The sequence below is a fragment of the Siniperca chuatsi genome, linkage group LG11 (assembly GCF_020085105.1).
Source record: "Siniperca chuatsi isolate FFG_IHB_CAS linkage group LG11, ASM2008510v1, whole genome shotgun sequence".
NCBI lineage: Eukaryota > Metazoa > Chordata > Actinopteri > Centrarchiformes > Sinipercidae > Siniperca > Siniperca chuatsi.
Genome location: NC_058052.1, coordinates 25,721,004 through 25,736,953, shown reverse-complemented (window position 1 = coordinate 25,736,953; position 15,950 = coordinate 25,721,004). Strand labels below are relative to the sequence as shown.

The 15,950-nt window shown below is 38.6% G+C and overlaps 1 protein-coding gene across 1 annotated transcript; it reads left to right on the top strand.

The window, feature by feature from the left end:
- Positions 1–2,728: 2,728 nt before the first annotated feature.
- On the top strand, positions 2,729–14,054 carry ppp1r1c (protein phosphatase 1, regulatory (inhibitor) subunit 1C). Its single transcript, XM_044213584.1, has 6 exons — positions 2,729–2,904; positions 5,708–5,765; positions 7,819–7,856; positions 8,507–8,561; positions 11,659–11,856; positions 13,726–14,054. The coding sequence occupies exons 1-6, from the start codon at positions 2,788–2,790 to the stop codon at positions 13,779–13,781; spliced, it is 522 nt and encodes a 173-aa protein (XP_044069519.1). The 5' UTR covers positions 2,729–2,787; the 3' UTR covers positions 13,782–14,054.
- Positions 14,055–15,950: the final 1,896 nt, after the last annotated feature.

Here is a 15,950-nt window from a genome sequence, read left to right as displayed (position 1 = left end):
CGGAACTATTTTATTTCTTCTGATAGTTCCTACGACCGATATCTCCAGAACTCGGTAACTCACACAAAAGCAATCTAGATGGATAAATAGCACTACAGGTAAGAGGGAATATATGTATTTTTGATTTTGGGGTGAACTGTCCCCTTTAAAAAGGTTGCTGTTTGACGGCTGACTCAAGGAAGAGATTTCAAAACAGTCCTCGTTGCAAAAGCATTTCCACCCACAGAGAACGTAATTTAAAATAATGAATGTGTGGTGAATTATCAATCTCAAGCAAAGCCACTGCAAAGATGATTTTAAAGTGTACTGGCATGCACTTAAAAGGAGCAGTGTGTAAGATTTAGGGGGCTCTATTTGCAGAATATGGTGATAATATTCATAGGTATGTTTTCATTAGTGTAAAATCACCTGAAAATAAGAATCGTTGTGTTTTCGTTACCTTAGAATAAGCCGTTTATATCTACAGAGGGAGCGGGTCCCCTTTCACGGAGGTCGCCATGTTGCACCGCCATGTTTCTACAGTAGCCCAGAACGGACAAACCAAACACTGGCTCTACATAGGGACGTTTGCGTTTTTCACGAGTTTCGCGGCCACTGTAGTTTCTCCAACACGCTTGGAAGGGAAAGGTGAGGCGAGCGGTATTCAAATGGTTGCAATCTGCAATTTCACCGCCAGATGCCACTAAATCCTACACACTGCTCCTTTAATGGAGCCCGTCTGGGTCATATGGTAAAAAAACTAAACAAAAACATACTGGTGTGGGAATCTGTGCGCACAGTTTGCCAAGTTGCATACACAAAACTGAACTGCACTGGACTAAAGTGTGCACAGTTTTGGGGGACATTGTGAAGCAAAGCTAGCTGAATATGCATCTGGAATTCCAAAGCGGGACATTACAGTATATTTCTATTTTTAAAAAAAAAAGGTTTTTAAGTGATGTAATACAATATTTAATTGTCATACCAGCTAAAGACTAATGACAGCAAGTCACAGCATGTTTTGCTCTTTGATTGATAAAGCACAAGTTTTATTCTCAAAATAATCAAATAGGACGTACTGGACACATGTTTTTCTTGCACCAATTATTAATCTTTGGTTTTACTTAGTGGGTATGAAAATTAAATAAATTATGTTTCCTTGAAATTATCTAACCCATCCACCTTTTTTATTCTGACAGAGGTCCATATTGAAAGTTTCATGGCCCTTATGAACGCATTTTTGCTGAGCGTGCTTCCAAATTATTTTTACACCTTACAGTTTTATTAATTGGTGCACATGGATTGTTAAAACCATACACACAGTTCGTCCTTGGTCTGAATTTATTAATCTGTGCACATGGATTTCCACGTCACTTACACTTACATTTTTCCTACCATATGACACCCGAGAGGCCCGTAAGACTGAGAACTTCTGGTAAACTTTAAAAAACGGTTTGGAAATAATGTATAAGGAAATAAGTATATGTAAGCTCAGGGCTGTAGCTACCACTGTAAACACTAACATCATCTCCTCCACCTCCGATTTCTGGGAATTTAGCGGTTTTATCAACCTCGGGGGAGTTTACATTCTCCAAAAACATGGTGAATATTTTATAGACTTGATTCATTTTAGAAACCTTCCTTTGATGCCTGCTCAAAATTGTCTGAGAGAGGTTGGGGTGTGTTGGTGGGACTCACCACAAATGGGCCTTAAAACTGTACAGCATAAAAGACGCATGCTAAAATACCACATTGTAAAAACGCCAACTTCTATTTTTTGGCATAAATAAGGATTAGAAATATGTCAGCGACAAACTAACTAATCAAGACTAACTCAAAAATGAGTGAGTCTTGATAAGTTCAGAGTCTTAATCTGAGATCCATTAAATGAGAAAGGTCTGTAAATTTGTGTTCTTTAGTTGTGCAATCCAGGAAAAACTGTTTTCTGAGATGGTTTCATGTTTATTTATTTATTTGCTGTAAAATCTCATTATCAGTTACATTAATTCAACTCGTCTTTTAATATTAAGTATAATAACATGACTAAATGTCCCACAGATCATTCACTTAACTCATCAAATTGTGTAGGAACATGTGAGTTTATTAGCATGTACTTCCTAGCATGCATTGTATTTGTGTTAAAATTCTCAAGAACGGCGATTGGTCGGTCCACAACTCTGATCCAGACCAAACTATCTCAACAAGTATCGGGTGGATCGCCATGAATTTTTGTTCATGTTCCCCAGAGGATGAATCCTACTGACTTTTATTCTTTTACAGCCTCACAGAGCTGCTAGCAAGGCTGTAGACTCTTACTCTTTATCTTGTTTCTAATTTAATACATGAGTCTTTTCAGTCATCAAAATTATAACAATGCAACCCATGATGAAGATGGTAGTATGCCCATACTCTGAACTTTCAAGGTTCTTGTGTATCATTGATCCTGGGCTAAACGTGGCTGCTAGCAGTACAGTGAAAGCTGTGAATTTAAGCAGTTGTAGTCATGAGGAATCAGACTGAACACAATTGAATGTAGTTTTTTTGGTTATTACAGTGCAGAATAACATCACAAAATGTAATAAGACAAGTAATGTACACACATCTGACAGTATTACACTACGTAATCCTGCATCAGAGTGTATGTTTTGGAAAATGCTGCAATGACTAGGCTACTATTCTTTCTCTCTCTCTAAGTCTGTCAATTAGTGATAATGGACCCCATCGGCCAAGAGAAGACCACTCCCTCCCTCTCTACTCCCTCCCTCTTTGACACACACACACACACACACACAAACTCTCTCTCTCTTTATGTCTGTCTTTCTTTCTTTCTCTCAGTCAGTAATAATGGAGCCCAGCAGTCCGAAGAAGATCCAGTTTGCTGTGCCTCCACTGCAGGGACAGCTGGACCCACAGGCCGCCGAACATGTGAGTGTATCTGAGCATGTGTGTGTGTGTGTGTGTGTGTGTGTGTCACAGAGTGGAGGGACAGTGTGGGTTCATGCATGTGACGGCTGAATATGCCATCTATCTGTCATCTTGTGAGTCTGGAATTTTCTGTGTGTGGGTACAGACCAGCATGTGTGCCTACGTCGGTCTTATGAAAACTGCTGTTTGTGTATCTGGGTGACAGCATGTGTATTTAATGGGTCCGTCATATTTGAGAGGCCGTGCATGTGACACACTTGAGTGTTTTGCAGGCTGGTTTGTTTTCATGTCTATTGGCAAAGAGTTTATTAATATTTGTGTGCTTGTGAGCAGATGGTATGAAGGATTAAAGGGAAAACCTACCCTAAAATACCCTATAAAACTACTTAACACTAAAAAAAAAAAAAACACACATCCAATGGTGATTTATTCTGCATTCCTGAAATACTTACTGTAGCTACAGTGAATGTCCTTCTCTTCCAGTAATCACAAATGTTTTTATTCATGTGCTTTTCCTTGTTTACTTTCCAAGTGGCTGGTTAAGTGCATAGAGTGACAGAGACAGAATTAAGTCCCGCCCACACCCGGAGGGGAAAACAATCCATCGCTCTCCATTGACTTTGTATTGCGTGAAGGTGACTCCTTGTCACTTCTGTCTGCTAGCAAACAACAGAAAAAAAAATGCCTAAAAGCTGCTGTGTGGTGGGATGCACTACCAACAGGGCAAAGAACCCAGAACAAAGTTTTTATAAGCCGCCAAACTGAAAAAACTGAGCTTTTAAGAAGATAAAAGAGGACACAGGCAATAAGACGTGAGGCTCCTGACCCTCAGTATGCCTACATAAAGCTGAGGCTATGTGCCTAGATTATTATAAAATAAATTACAGTTGCTAATTTGGCCAGACAAACTGTAGAGGTTGAAGCTAACGAAGCCATTCAAGGCCTGGTTTGGATCTTACCCGGTGATTCGATCAAATTGTTGTAAATATCAAAGTATTTCACTTCTGGCCATCCAGTGGGATCATTTCTCCAAGAAAAGCAAGGTAAGGAGAAGGGACACTGAGACAGGCCGACTAATAAGAGTATACCTTTTCCTCTCTGACTCTGCAAAAATAATTTGAAGTTAATGATTTTAGCTAGCTACAGGCATTTAGCGTCTCAGCCCTCGGTTGCATATTGTTTTCCTGTCTGGTGGGCGCGGTTTTCAGTGTATGGCTCTGTCTCTATAATTTGAGTTCAATTTACGCCTGTCACGGACGATCTGGAGCTGATTGCAACAAATTCACGCCCGTTCTCTTGGGGGTGAAAGGCATTCTGGAAACATGGCATATCACTATCTAACTGATCTTAAATAAAAGTGGGAAAGCCAGGAAGAGCGATAGAAAGGCCCGTTTAACTCCTTAAATGTACAGAACGCCACAGATGAATAACTTGTAAAGCGTATCTGAGGTGTAATTTTCCTTTAACTAATTCTAACGGCGCCTACAGGAAAAAAAAAAGAAAGCTGGTCTTTCATACAAGCTTAAACATTGCATCAGGGAGTTAAAGGTCTCTGAAAGGCCTGAGTGTTGGATACTGGTCTTTGCTTTGCTGACGTCTTTATGAACTGTTTAGTTGATGGAAACCGGACGTTGTTCATTTTCTAAGGAAGCTGGTAATGAACAGTGACAGATTAGGGCCCCTCTGTTTCTGTTTGGGGAGCCTCTGTGTTGGTAACTGCTAGCGTTTGCAGAAGTCAAAGATACATTTTAGCGATGGTTTTATGAGATACCATCTTGTAAACCAAATCTCCGCTCCAGGATGACTGAATATTTACATTCCTGCAGTGTAGTAGTGTTCGTCTGAGAGCCAAGCAGAGTAAACTGTTTAAAATTTAAATTGTTTTTCTGGAGGTTTTTTTATTAAAGGAACAGTGGGTTAAATCCAATCTGTACATTGGTTCCACTGGTTAGTGTAGCTATTATTGTTATACAAGTGATTCTTGTAATAAGTAATAGTCAGTAAAAAGTGTCTGTAAATCATTGGGACTATAGGTCACGTTTCTCATGTTAATGTTGGGAAAATTAATCTAAAATGTCCTTTAACAGCCTACATTTTAAAAGAATGGAGGTAGAAAAATAAAACTTAATGAGTGGTTGATGTTAGGACAACAGTAAATGTTTGCAACCTGCTACAGTACAGTATGTGGGAGAGTTGTGTGTTTTAGGTAGGTACTAAAACTGTAAGTGGATAGTTACATTTTTAAGAGGCATTTAGAATAATAAGCCAAAGCCTGAAGTATTCAGGCAGTTAATTACTGCTCTCAGTTAAGTTTACACTAATATGCAGGAGTGTTTTTTACAGTGTAAGAACTGGGACAGTTAGTTCCAGTTGGTATTTTTAAGGAACTTTTATTTGGACAGTGAGCTGAATGTTGTGTTTTTAAAGCCTAATTACTGGGACAGCAGTCAAAGGCAAAATGTATTTAAAGTGCATTATCATACAAGAGTGTCAAGAAACACAAATTAAAATAGGTAGAGATAAAACGTTGAGAACAATGGCAGTAAAACCAACAGACTGCAAAGAGAGGATTAAACCAAACAGAGGTGTTGAACCAACCAGATGGTTACAGGAAATTAAACATTGTAGGACAAAGGAAACAGGTGAGTTTTAAGTCTGACCTTAAAAAGGTTACCAGAGGAAGAGCTGTTCTAATAAATACAGTAAAAATCAAAACAACTGTCAAACCCGTGTAGGATCAGAGGGCTGAGGGAAGTCAAGGAGCAACAATGAAAATATGTGTGCGTTTGTGTGTTTACCTCAGATCCGTCGCAGAAGACCAACTCCTGCCACTCTGCAGATCTACAGACAACCTGGCACAGGTGGGAGAGAGAGAGAGAGAGAGAGAGAGAGAGAAAGGGGGTGGAAGGGGGGGAGAGAGGGGGTGGAAGGGGGGGAGAGGGGGAGAGAGGGGGGGAGAGGGGGAAGAGAGCTGAAAAGCGGCAGCTATAATGGAACCTTTATTAGATTTGTGCTGCAGCTTTTGGTAAGTGATCTCAGGGTTCAGACTGGGCTGATGGATGCCTGAAGAGTGTGTGTGTGTGTGCGTGTGTGTGTGTGTGTGTGTGTGTGTGTGTGTGTGTGTGTGTGTGTGTGTGTGTGTGTGTGTGTGTGTGTGTGTGTGTGTGTGTGTGTGTGCGCCGGCTCTCAGCTCTTATAAATCCCTCTACACAGGAACTGACTCACTGAATAATCGTCGGCCTGATTCCATTTTGTGAGTTCAGCTCAGTGAGGCTGGTTCCAGTATAGTTGGAGTAATAAGCTCTGCGGGCGCCTGAGGTGTTTTCAAGCAGCCATTTTTTTCTGCTTCTCAAAGAAATCAGAGAATAAGGATGTTGGTACCAAACACAGCAGGAAGACTGGAAACAGAATCACGGACAGGCCATACATAACACAACATCACTAACTTCAATTTGAAGAAAGAAATCAATCCCAGAATTTCAAATACATTTTCTCTCGCTCTATTAAATGAGTGGCCCAAGGTCGATCTGTGCACCAAATTTCAGAGATGTTCTTACTTTTTTGGCAACATACCACTGACAGTCAGTCTGTAGAGTGGAAACCAGCTGGCAGCTGTGAAAACCAGAAGTGACCGTGTGCTCTTAGCCTTGAAACAAAGACGATCACCATGACAAAAGTGCAGATGTTATGTCTTAAGTTGTAATTTATTAAGTTGTTGAATTATTTTCAGGAAATAACAGTTGATATTTTGTCTTCAACAAATGCTTTTGAAAGTTTCCCACTTTAAAAAGGGACATTAGGTGATGTACGTATGTATGACTTCTATTGACAACCTCCGGGAATCATGTTTGGGCTTTCTTAAAGATACATCCCCTGATTTTGTTTTATTTCCGTCAGAGCCAAAAAGCTTTTCCAGCTCACAGTTGGTGTTTTAAAACTCACACAGCTGAGATTAAAACCATCAACACTGAGCTGGAGGGGAGTTTTGGAATTTGGGAGGCACACGGTTGCACTGGGTGACATTAATTCCTTAATTATCATGAAAACACACAAATTATGTTATTTATTTTGACTCCCACACATACACCGTCCTGCTGCTGGAATTATTCCTGTGGAGTTGAAAATAGTCCCCAACAAATGCACTATTTACTCCTGTAAATAGACTACAGCGGCCAGTTGTTTTAGGAGATTATTTACCCTTGTTTAAAAATGCTTCCCGTCTTCAGTAGGAACCAATGAGTGCCGCAGAGAAGCTGGGGGAAGTGCTGAAGACAGACTACAAGATTGTTTTGCTCTTTTATGGGATTTGTTGACAAAAAAACCCAACATTGCTAGCCTTATGCTTTAACACAACAGTAGCAACAGAGTGAGTTAAAGGGAGTTAATTCACTTTTGTCCAAGAACAAAATGTATTCTGGAAGCCAGAAATCTCAGCATCTGGCCGAGTAACCGCTGAGTCATTGGTCAATGGCCCCTTTATTAAAGAGACTATAAACACCTGCAGGTGTTAAAAAGGTGATTGCTCAATACTGATTCCAGAAATTACTGCACTGGGTACAGGGTTAGGGTTCATTTACAATTTACAAACTGCAACAGTGCTGTTCTGAGTTTATCTAAAAGCTGCTTGATCACAGCACGGCTTCAGGCCACAGAGGAAACAAGACCATTAAGGCCCACTACCCAACCTGACCAATGTGGTTTGAACTAGCAGACTGACTGAGCAACAGACCCACTAACACCGACACTGTTAGATCCCCGAGCTCTCGCTTGCGGGGATGAACAACATGTGTCGGGCAGATTCGGAAACCGCAACGTGCCATCAACTTACAAAACTGAACTAGTGGCAAATCATTTTTTAAAAAAAAAAAGAAAGAAAGAAAAGAGCTCAATGCTGCTGTCTCGTCTCTCCTGCAGATGTTGGAGATCAACACGACGCCAGCGGAGACTCACAGGTTTGTAAAAATGTTGTTCACACATACAGATGCGGGGAGAAGTGGGGAAACACACCAGCAGGTAAACACTAATCTGCTAGAACCAGACACGATAGCCAGTGGCAGGAAATTAGCTACACATGGACACATAACCTCAGACATGTTCATCTGTAGTAACATCTAATGTATCCTTTGAAAATAAACTAACCATTTTTGGATTATTTTGTGCCATGAATATATATATATATATATATATATATATATATATATATATATATATATATATATATATATATATATATATATATATATATATATATATACCATCAGGGGACAGACAACACACCATCAGGGGACAGACAATCTGCCAGATAAATGATGGCTTGTCTGGAGAGTCGATGTTGTTTCACTATAATGAGATCAGGAAGGTCTATCTTGTCTCCTGTTGGATATTCATCTTTATGTATAAGCAACAGAACCTCCACTTTACAGCCATTGCTTGGCTTTAGAATATTTTTAAATCATCATTTGCTGAAACTTTGTCTTCTGTGTGTGAGTCAACATCTTAGCATTTTTAAAAATTGCTATTTGTACAGCTTGTGGCTTACTGTTCTAGTTGTGTGACTGTGTCAAGTCAGGTTATAATATATTTTTTCCGTTCTGTTCTGCAGGCTTCAGATGCCGCTCAGAGGAAGCAGAGCACCTACACCTCGCCCACCATGAAAGGTAAACACAGGACAATTTTAAGCCTGGTCTCCCATGATTTTGCAAAATGTGCACAATGTCTGAAAATGTAGAAACGATGCTCTGTCCAAGGGAAGTGGAAGAAATCACTTTCCCCTAGAGGAAAGGATTATGAGGAGGATTTACTTGATGCATCTCAGATCCCTCTGCAATCTACTGTTTTAAACAGGCGCATTTTTTCCTAACAATTAATCGCCATTAAAATGGCTTCTAAAATTGGAAAATGGTGACAAGGGGAAAGCAGAGATGTTTGCAGCAAACAACAAAGACACCACTAAAAGCATTTAAAATACAAACTAAGAACATATGGCAGCATTACTATGAAAGAAAAATGTTTACTTTGTTTTCTCAGTTTTTTCAGTTGAAGTGCCTGTAAATGTCTGTTAAAAGGTCTTTGAAAGCACAGACAGAAGCTACCCACTGTTGATGATGTCTTTCACGCTAACAAGATCTCATTTCTGGATTATTAACAACAGACAGACAGAAATTAGGTGTCAAAATTGATTTAAGGCGTGACAATAAGCACGTTGTTGGAAAACGTTATTTAATAAGCTACATATCAAGTAAATGTTTTCTTTAATGAGAATAATGACTTGAACCAGCAAGTTTCTGAACAGATGCCCACTGCAGTGATGCATCAGTTCTTTCTTTCTTTATAGATGCTTTTTCATTCAGTATATATATCTGGATATATGTTCTTTGTTCAGAGCCATAGGTCCTATAAAATTACAGCATACTTCACTAAGAATTTCTACTGATACCGGATGTACTTTAAAGGTCTGTAATGTCATGCACTGGTGGTTTTGTTGCAGCTGTGTATACACCATTCTCCTCCCTCCTCTGCTCAGTTTCATGGTCTCTATATGTTTGCTTTTTGTATGGAAGTTCTGTTTGTTTTGTTATATTACACATTTTTCTTTCTCTGTGTTATCTGTAGCTATTTCTGGCACTTCTGTTTTTTTAAAATCTTCAATATTTTCTCAGATCTGTAGGCTCAGCTGGCGGGGTGGTGGTGGTGGTGGTGGTGGTGGCGGGGTACGGCGGTTACTTCTGATGGTTAGGTTTCTTAAACTATGGATTGAGGAACACGGTGGCTCACGGGCTTGTTCTTGTTCTGTGTCACAACATTAGGAAGAAATATACTTTAAAGGCTTGGTTACCCCCAGTAAAAAAACAAAACAAAAACACATTTTCTTTTATTTCTCAGGTTTTGAATATACCTATATGCCTCCACCCAAAAACAATAGAGGTGAATATTTGAAAAATTACATTCGACAGCAACATCTCTTAAGAGTAAGAGTCCTTGTTAGTCAGGAGAACCCACAGAACAGACTGTGTAAAGTTTTCATTTCAACTACTTATATGGTCTGCTACTGCTTTCTAATGCTGTTAAACATTTGTTTACATCAGTAAACAGCAGTTTATATTTTCAGTGAGTCAATGATTAGTTCGGTAACACATGAAATGCACGTTTTCATCATCTCTATCTATGTGAATATACCTGTAATTTATACAGTCTGAAAATTGCAGATTGTGCCTTTAAAACCGCCACGTGTCGTTTTTTTATGAATTATTGTAGCCTGTAAATGCTGTGTGTGTGTGTGTGTGTGTGTGTGTTCGTCTGGCTGATTTATGCTACCAAAAAAACGTGCTATAGAAGTATTTCTCATATGCAGCACAGACCCCTGTCTCTGATAACAGCTGCTATGGTATGAAATTTAGTTTATTACAATTATTTAGTGTTTCTGACTTATTATTTTTACATTGTCTCTGCAGTAGTGAATACTGTAGTGATCTTATGAGGAGCTTCTTTACTTGGAAAGAAAAGTTGTCAACAGAGCTCAGCTTTGATCCACAGTACGTCCAAACAGCTCCTGTCTGATGGCTTTTATCTCTAATAGACTTCGTTGTTGTTGTCGTCATTTTGTTATCATCGCCTGCACTTAATAATTTATAAAACTGTTACGGGGCCAGAGGAAGCAGTTTAGAGAGGCTGACTTAGCAATGCCTTCATATTCTCTACAGTGTATATGTGACTTCAAATATGTATGTGAGACAGAGAACTCGGTTTTAATGAGTCTGTAGGAAAAGGTGCATGTTTTGGGAGGAAAGAAAAGGAAGACAAAGAGGAAGAAAAACATATATAAAGTGCATATAAGTGTGTGTGCGGAGCTCTCTACCAGTGAGTGCTGCACTGAGTTGGTTGCGGGAAGTGGAGACAGTAAAAGCCTTTCTTTTATTGATCTCGTCTGAGTGAGTGTGTGTGTGTGTGTGTGTGTGTGTGTGTGTGTGTGTGTGTGTGTGTGTGTGTGTGTGTGTAGGCCAGTTAGCCTCATGAGGAACTGTCCATGTACCAAATCCTTGCATTTGTAAGATCACAAAAAAAGTTTTATTTATTAATCTCGTTAGGTTTTATTCTCACACAGTGGTTTTACAGTATGTTATGATCAGGTTTCCATGTTGAAGGTAAAGTGTTTTTGTAAACTTATAAAAAGGCCTTAATTAAAAAAAAATAAAAAAAATTTAAGCAGACTTTTGGTAGCATTTATGTAAATATTTAGTCTCTGCTGGCTCATGATGCAGGGTTTGGACAGACATCTACAAATCAAACTGAATTTAAATTAAATTTGATCTAGTTGGAGTTTATAGACTCAGAGTAGCTCAACATTACAAGAAAAATACTACCTTAAAAACCTACATCGTTAATAGAGCTATGGCTCTTTTTTGTTTGGAAAACTGGAACCACGGAACAACATGAGAGTTTGATAGCAGAGGATTTTGTATAGTAAATCAGCAACCTTCGTCCCTAAACAAACCGCCAAACGCTTCCCGAAGCTCCTGGCTGAGCGGGATATTTAGGTTTTATAGAAGATGTCAAGGAAAGCTACTGAATCTAATCTCCAGTTGCATTTTTTTGTCGTCTAGTTTTCTCACTCAGTTTCAGTTTGGATATTTTCCCTTTTTTTTTAATTTTAGCTATAATTTTTGAATTACAAATTCATTTGTTGCTTTTTCCGCACTACTGCGACATGTCTGTAGCCGAAGCATCTCTCCACTAGAGGTGATCTTCTCTCCTCAGAGCTTCAGCTGGGGGTGGAGCAACACCTTCTTGGGGCGGGGCTCTGTGACGGCCAGCTGAGCCCAATCACAGCACAGCTCTATGCCACCGCCTCCCTGTGGGGCAATCACAATGGGCCAGAGGAAGCCAATGGGAATGAGGCGAGTCTGCTGTTAGCCAATCAGGAGAGAGGAGTGGCAGAGAGCAACAGTTCAGGGGGTAAACTGTTTTTAAGACAGAAAAACTTACACACTTTGGCCGGCAGAATACTCCAAAATAAATCATATTTTGTGTTCTCAGATGTTTGTCAGATTTACAGTAGTGCTACAACTAAAGACCATACCTGGGTAAACACAATTAGAGTTATTACATGAAGTAAGACAAAAATACACTGCAAGCAACCGATAACATGACACTGTTGGTCTGCCAGTGGTGTATTTTAGAGAGAATTTCAATGTTTGTCTCACCAGCGTGTGGTAAATGACACCAAAGGCAGTGCTTCTGTTTGGCTGTAAACCCAAAGCATTGTGCAAACATTTATTTGGAGTACACTGTTGGCCTTACACACACACACAAATACACACACACTAGTATTAATTTCATTGACAAAATTATACTGAATATAAACCATTAACAACCACATTATTTTGCATAATAGTTTTATATATCTATCTACTAAGGGACAAAGAGCCATTTCATTTGATGAAGCTGACAGTTTACATGAAGAAACAAACATTTGGATAAATGAATATAGAGGTTTTGGGAGATTTGTCTGTTAGTCAAGTTAGCTGGGCTGATACGAAACTCCACAAAATCATGTTTGCTTCACTCACAAGTTTTCATTTTGTCACAAAGAGTTGCATTACATACAACTTAAAACTGCATTTATCAGCGTTCTTTATATTAACATGAAATAAAATGTAACATGAAACGAGTTGCTTCTAGCACCCAAATCAGGGTTAAATAAAAATTCTGCAGCTTTAAGGAGCTTTTTAGTCTCTTTGTAACGTCTGAGCTGCTGTTATCAACCGCTGCAGGCAGCAAACAAGCCCTGATAATAAAGTAACTGTACACCAATGGTGGAGGAAGTATTCAGATCCTTTACTTAAGTAAAAGTATGTAAGTATATGCAGAAAAATGTCCCCTGTGATTGTTACACTATTATATATTACATCATTATTATTATTATTCGTGCATTAATGTAAAAGCAGGATTTGTAGTTGGTTGAGGTAGAGCTGAATTTGAACTATTTTGTATCTGACTGCAACTAATGGTTATTTTCATTCTGGATTAATCCACTGATTATTTTCTCCATTAATCGATTGATTGTTTGATTCTGAAATTGGAGACAAATGGCGTCACAATGACCCAGAGTGACACCTTCACAATGTTGTTGTGTCCAACCAACAGTCCAAACCTCAACATTATTAACAATAAATTAAAGTAACCGAAAGGAAAAACAGCAAATTCTCCCATTTGAGAAGCTGGAACCATGAAATGTTTAATGTTTAATGTCTTGTAATGTAAAGTAACTAGTAGCTAAAGCTGTCAGATAAACGTAGGAGTAAAAGTACATTATTTAGTGGAGTAGCAGTAGAAAGTGGCATGAAAAGCAAAGACTCAACTAAGTACAAATTTGAGGTACTTGTATTTTAAGTACAATACTTGAGTAAATGTACTTAGTTACATTCCACCACCAATCCATACAGACGAAGTTGGAACACCTAGCAGCTTAAGAGCTAAAAGGAGAGTGAATATTGAACTTAAATCCATCAGGTAGATAGAAACAACTCCAAACGAATAACAGCGTTGCTCTGTGTCCATAACCATTAATTAGTTATTAATTAAACATTGATGAATGCAGCTATAAGGTTGTGTTTGCTAAAGTGTTGGCGTGCATTCAACAAGACTGTAAAAGCTACAAATATGTCATTAAAATCTGACTACATCTCCAATTCCTCTGTTTACTACTAACAGCACTAACTCCTCTGTCTCTCCCTCTCTTGTCTTCCCTCCTCCTGTGGCTTTGCATGACCTTTCATTTTATCCTCTTTTACCCTCCCCCCCGTCTCTCTCTCTCTCTCTCAGATTTGTCATGTGACCACAAAAAGGAAGCGTCCAGTCCCGACTCCGTCTCCCGATAGCCACCTTCGCTCACTTTCATCTCTTTGTCTCTCAATAACCAACTTTTCCTTCTCTTGCTCACTGCTGTTCATCTGATCCCATTAACAAACTGCTTCACTCTTGTGCTACACATAAATACCACGTGTTTTGATTTGGCAACAGCTCTTTCACGCACACATAAAGACACATGCACATAGAGATTTTAGTTAAATGTACTAAATCAGTCTAAATTTAAATTAATGTAGGTGTCGAGGTTTTGCTTGTGAATAAAGATGTATTATATTGAAACATTTGCTGAATGTCTGAGTATTCTCTTTATCCTTTAATGAAAGTCTTTCTGAATAGCTTTAAATCCTCTATTTTTATGCTAAAACACTAAAAGTTTTGTAGTTTTTGGGGGTTTGCTTTGTGTCCGTGTTTACATTTTTATACAGCAGAACATTTTTACTCTCAATGGTCTTCCATGACAAACAAAAGTCAAAAATGTTTAGGACATCACAATATAATGTAGCAGATGAATTAACTGGTAAAAGTCTGACAGTTACTTAAAAAATGTAGCATGTAAACCCAGCGCGGATAGAAGAGAGCACTGGGACAACTATTAACAGATTAAAACATTAAGAGTACAAGATTAAAGAGGAAAAAAAATGTTTTAGAAAGGACATGATGTTTGTTTGTGTGCACCATTTATGCAACAATAAATAGCATTAAATGCCTGCCTTCCTCACATCTGTGTGACCCTACTGTTTGGAGAGCAACATCCCCCGTCACTGCATTAACAGCTGAAACGTCTCGGTGTGTTTGTGAATGAGCGTGTGGTTTGTGCAACATGTGGCCCAGTGTTTTTAATCACATGGCCCCGAGAGGCAAAATGTCCCCAGATGGGATGTGCTGCAAGAAGAAAAGAGGGGAAGGAAAGAAACAAATTGGATCCACCATAGTAGCTTGTGAAACGCAGTGTGTTTTCAATCCATCAATACCTAATAATTCAGTTCTTGCTTTCTATCAGACAAATATAATTCATTTTTTCGCCTGCTTCCTGCTCGTCTTCAAGGATTTAGCAGGTATTTCCTGTTGATGCAGCGTCCAACGTGCAGTTGGAAATAGGAGGATTTATTAGAGGGACTTTGTGCTGTCCCTTTACTGCCAACAGTTCCTTAGTTTTATTTTGTAAAAGTCCTGTACCATTTCAGTTAACGGCAGTGTTTGTTTACGTGTTGTGACTCAGGATGAGGATATAGTTTCTCACGTTCTCTAAGGTTTGATTTGTTTAGTTAGAAAAGGTATTTAAATTAATATCAACACTTTGAATGGGGGAAGGGGGCTGTTAAAATAAGGTAATGCACTAAATGGTAAAATTAAAACAAAAAACAATATTGCTTTCACTTTATTTTTAGTTTATCTTTCATTGTCACCGCTTTACCTGTCATTTTCTAAATCTGGTATTTGTGGTGATGGTGTGTGGGTGAGGTGGGCGGGGGGTGGAGGGTGGGGATATGGGTCTGCAGGACTGAGGAATCAGATTACATTAAAAACGTAATAGTATACAATGACAAAAAATTTGATTCAGGATTTTCAAAGATTCAAGTTGATGAAAGAAATAACATTTTTCATAACAACAGTTAATTAGCAAATACGCCCAAGCACCCTGGAACTGCCTTTCATGGAAAATGAAAAAGGACAAAGGACATTATTTATGAAATAATTTAGACTATTAGCCACAAGGTGAATCACTAATGGAGTGTTTCTGGCATACCAAGAGGCAAATTAAATGTTACGTCTAGTTATAAATGCAGTAACTGGCCAAATATTTGTGCTACTGAACATGAATATGTTGTGCTTCAAAAGAACATGACAGAATTCGTCTACTAGTGCAACAGCCATAACCCAAATGGAATTAAATTTATTTAAAAATACTACTTATATTGTCCCAGTCTGTTTCACATGAATTTACATTATAGTACATGTTTACATGAAAGCTGGTTGACATAGCTCAGTTTTTGTTAAATGCTTACTATCAACGTATGTAAGCAACATATGTTGTATGTTTAATTTGTTTAAGTTTATATCTGAGCAGTTGTGGAAGAAGTACTCAGATCTTTTAGTGAAGTAAAAGTAAAGTAAAAATACCACAAGTCCTGCATTCAAAATCTCACTTAAGCAAAAGTACAAAAGTATCAGCATCAAAA

What these genes read in the sequence shown, in the direction of transcription:
- ppp1r1c (XM_044213584.1), top strand. Translation starts at nt 2,788, where the DNA reads ATGTCTGTCTTTCTTTCTTTCTCTCAGTCAGTAATAATGGAGCCCAGC. An exon ending in CTACAGACAACCTGGCACAG is followed by an intron (nt 5,766 to 7,818) that starts GTGGGAGAGAGA and finishes TCTCTCCTGCAG; the next exon opens with ATGTTGGAGATCAACACGAC. An exon ending in ACGCCAGCGGAGACTCACAG is followed by an intron (nt 7,857 to 8,506) that starts GTTTGTAAAAAT and finishes TCTGTTCTGCAG; the next exon opens with GCTTCAGATGCCGCTCAGAG.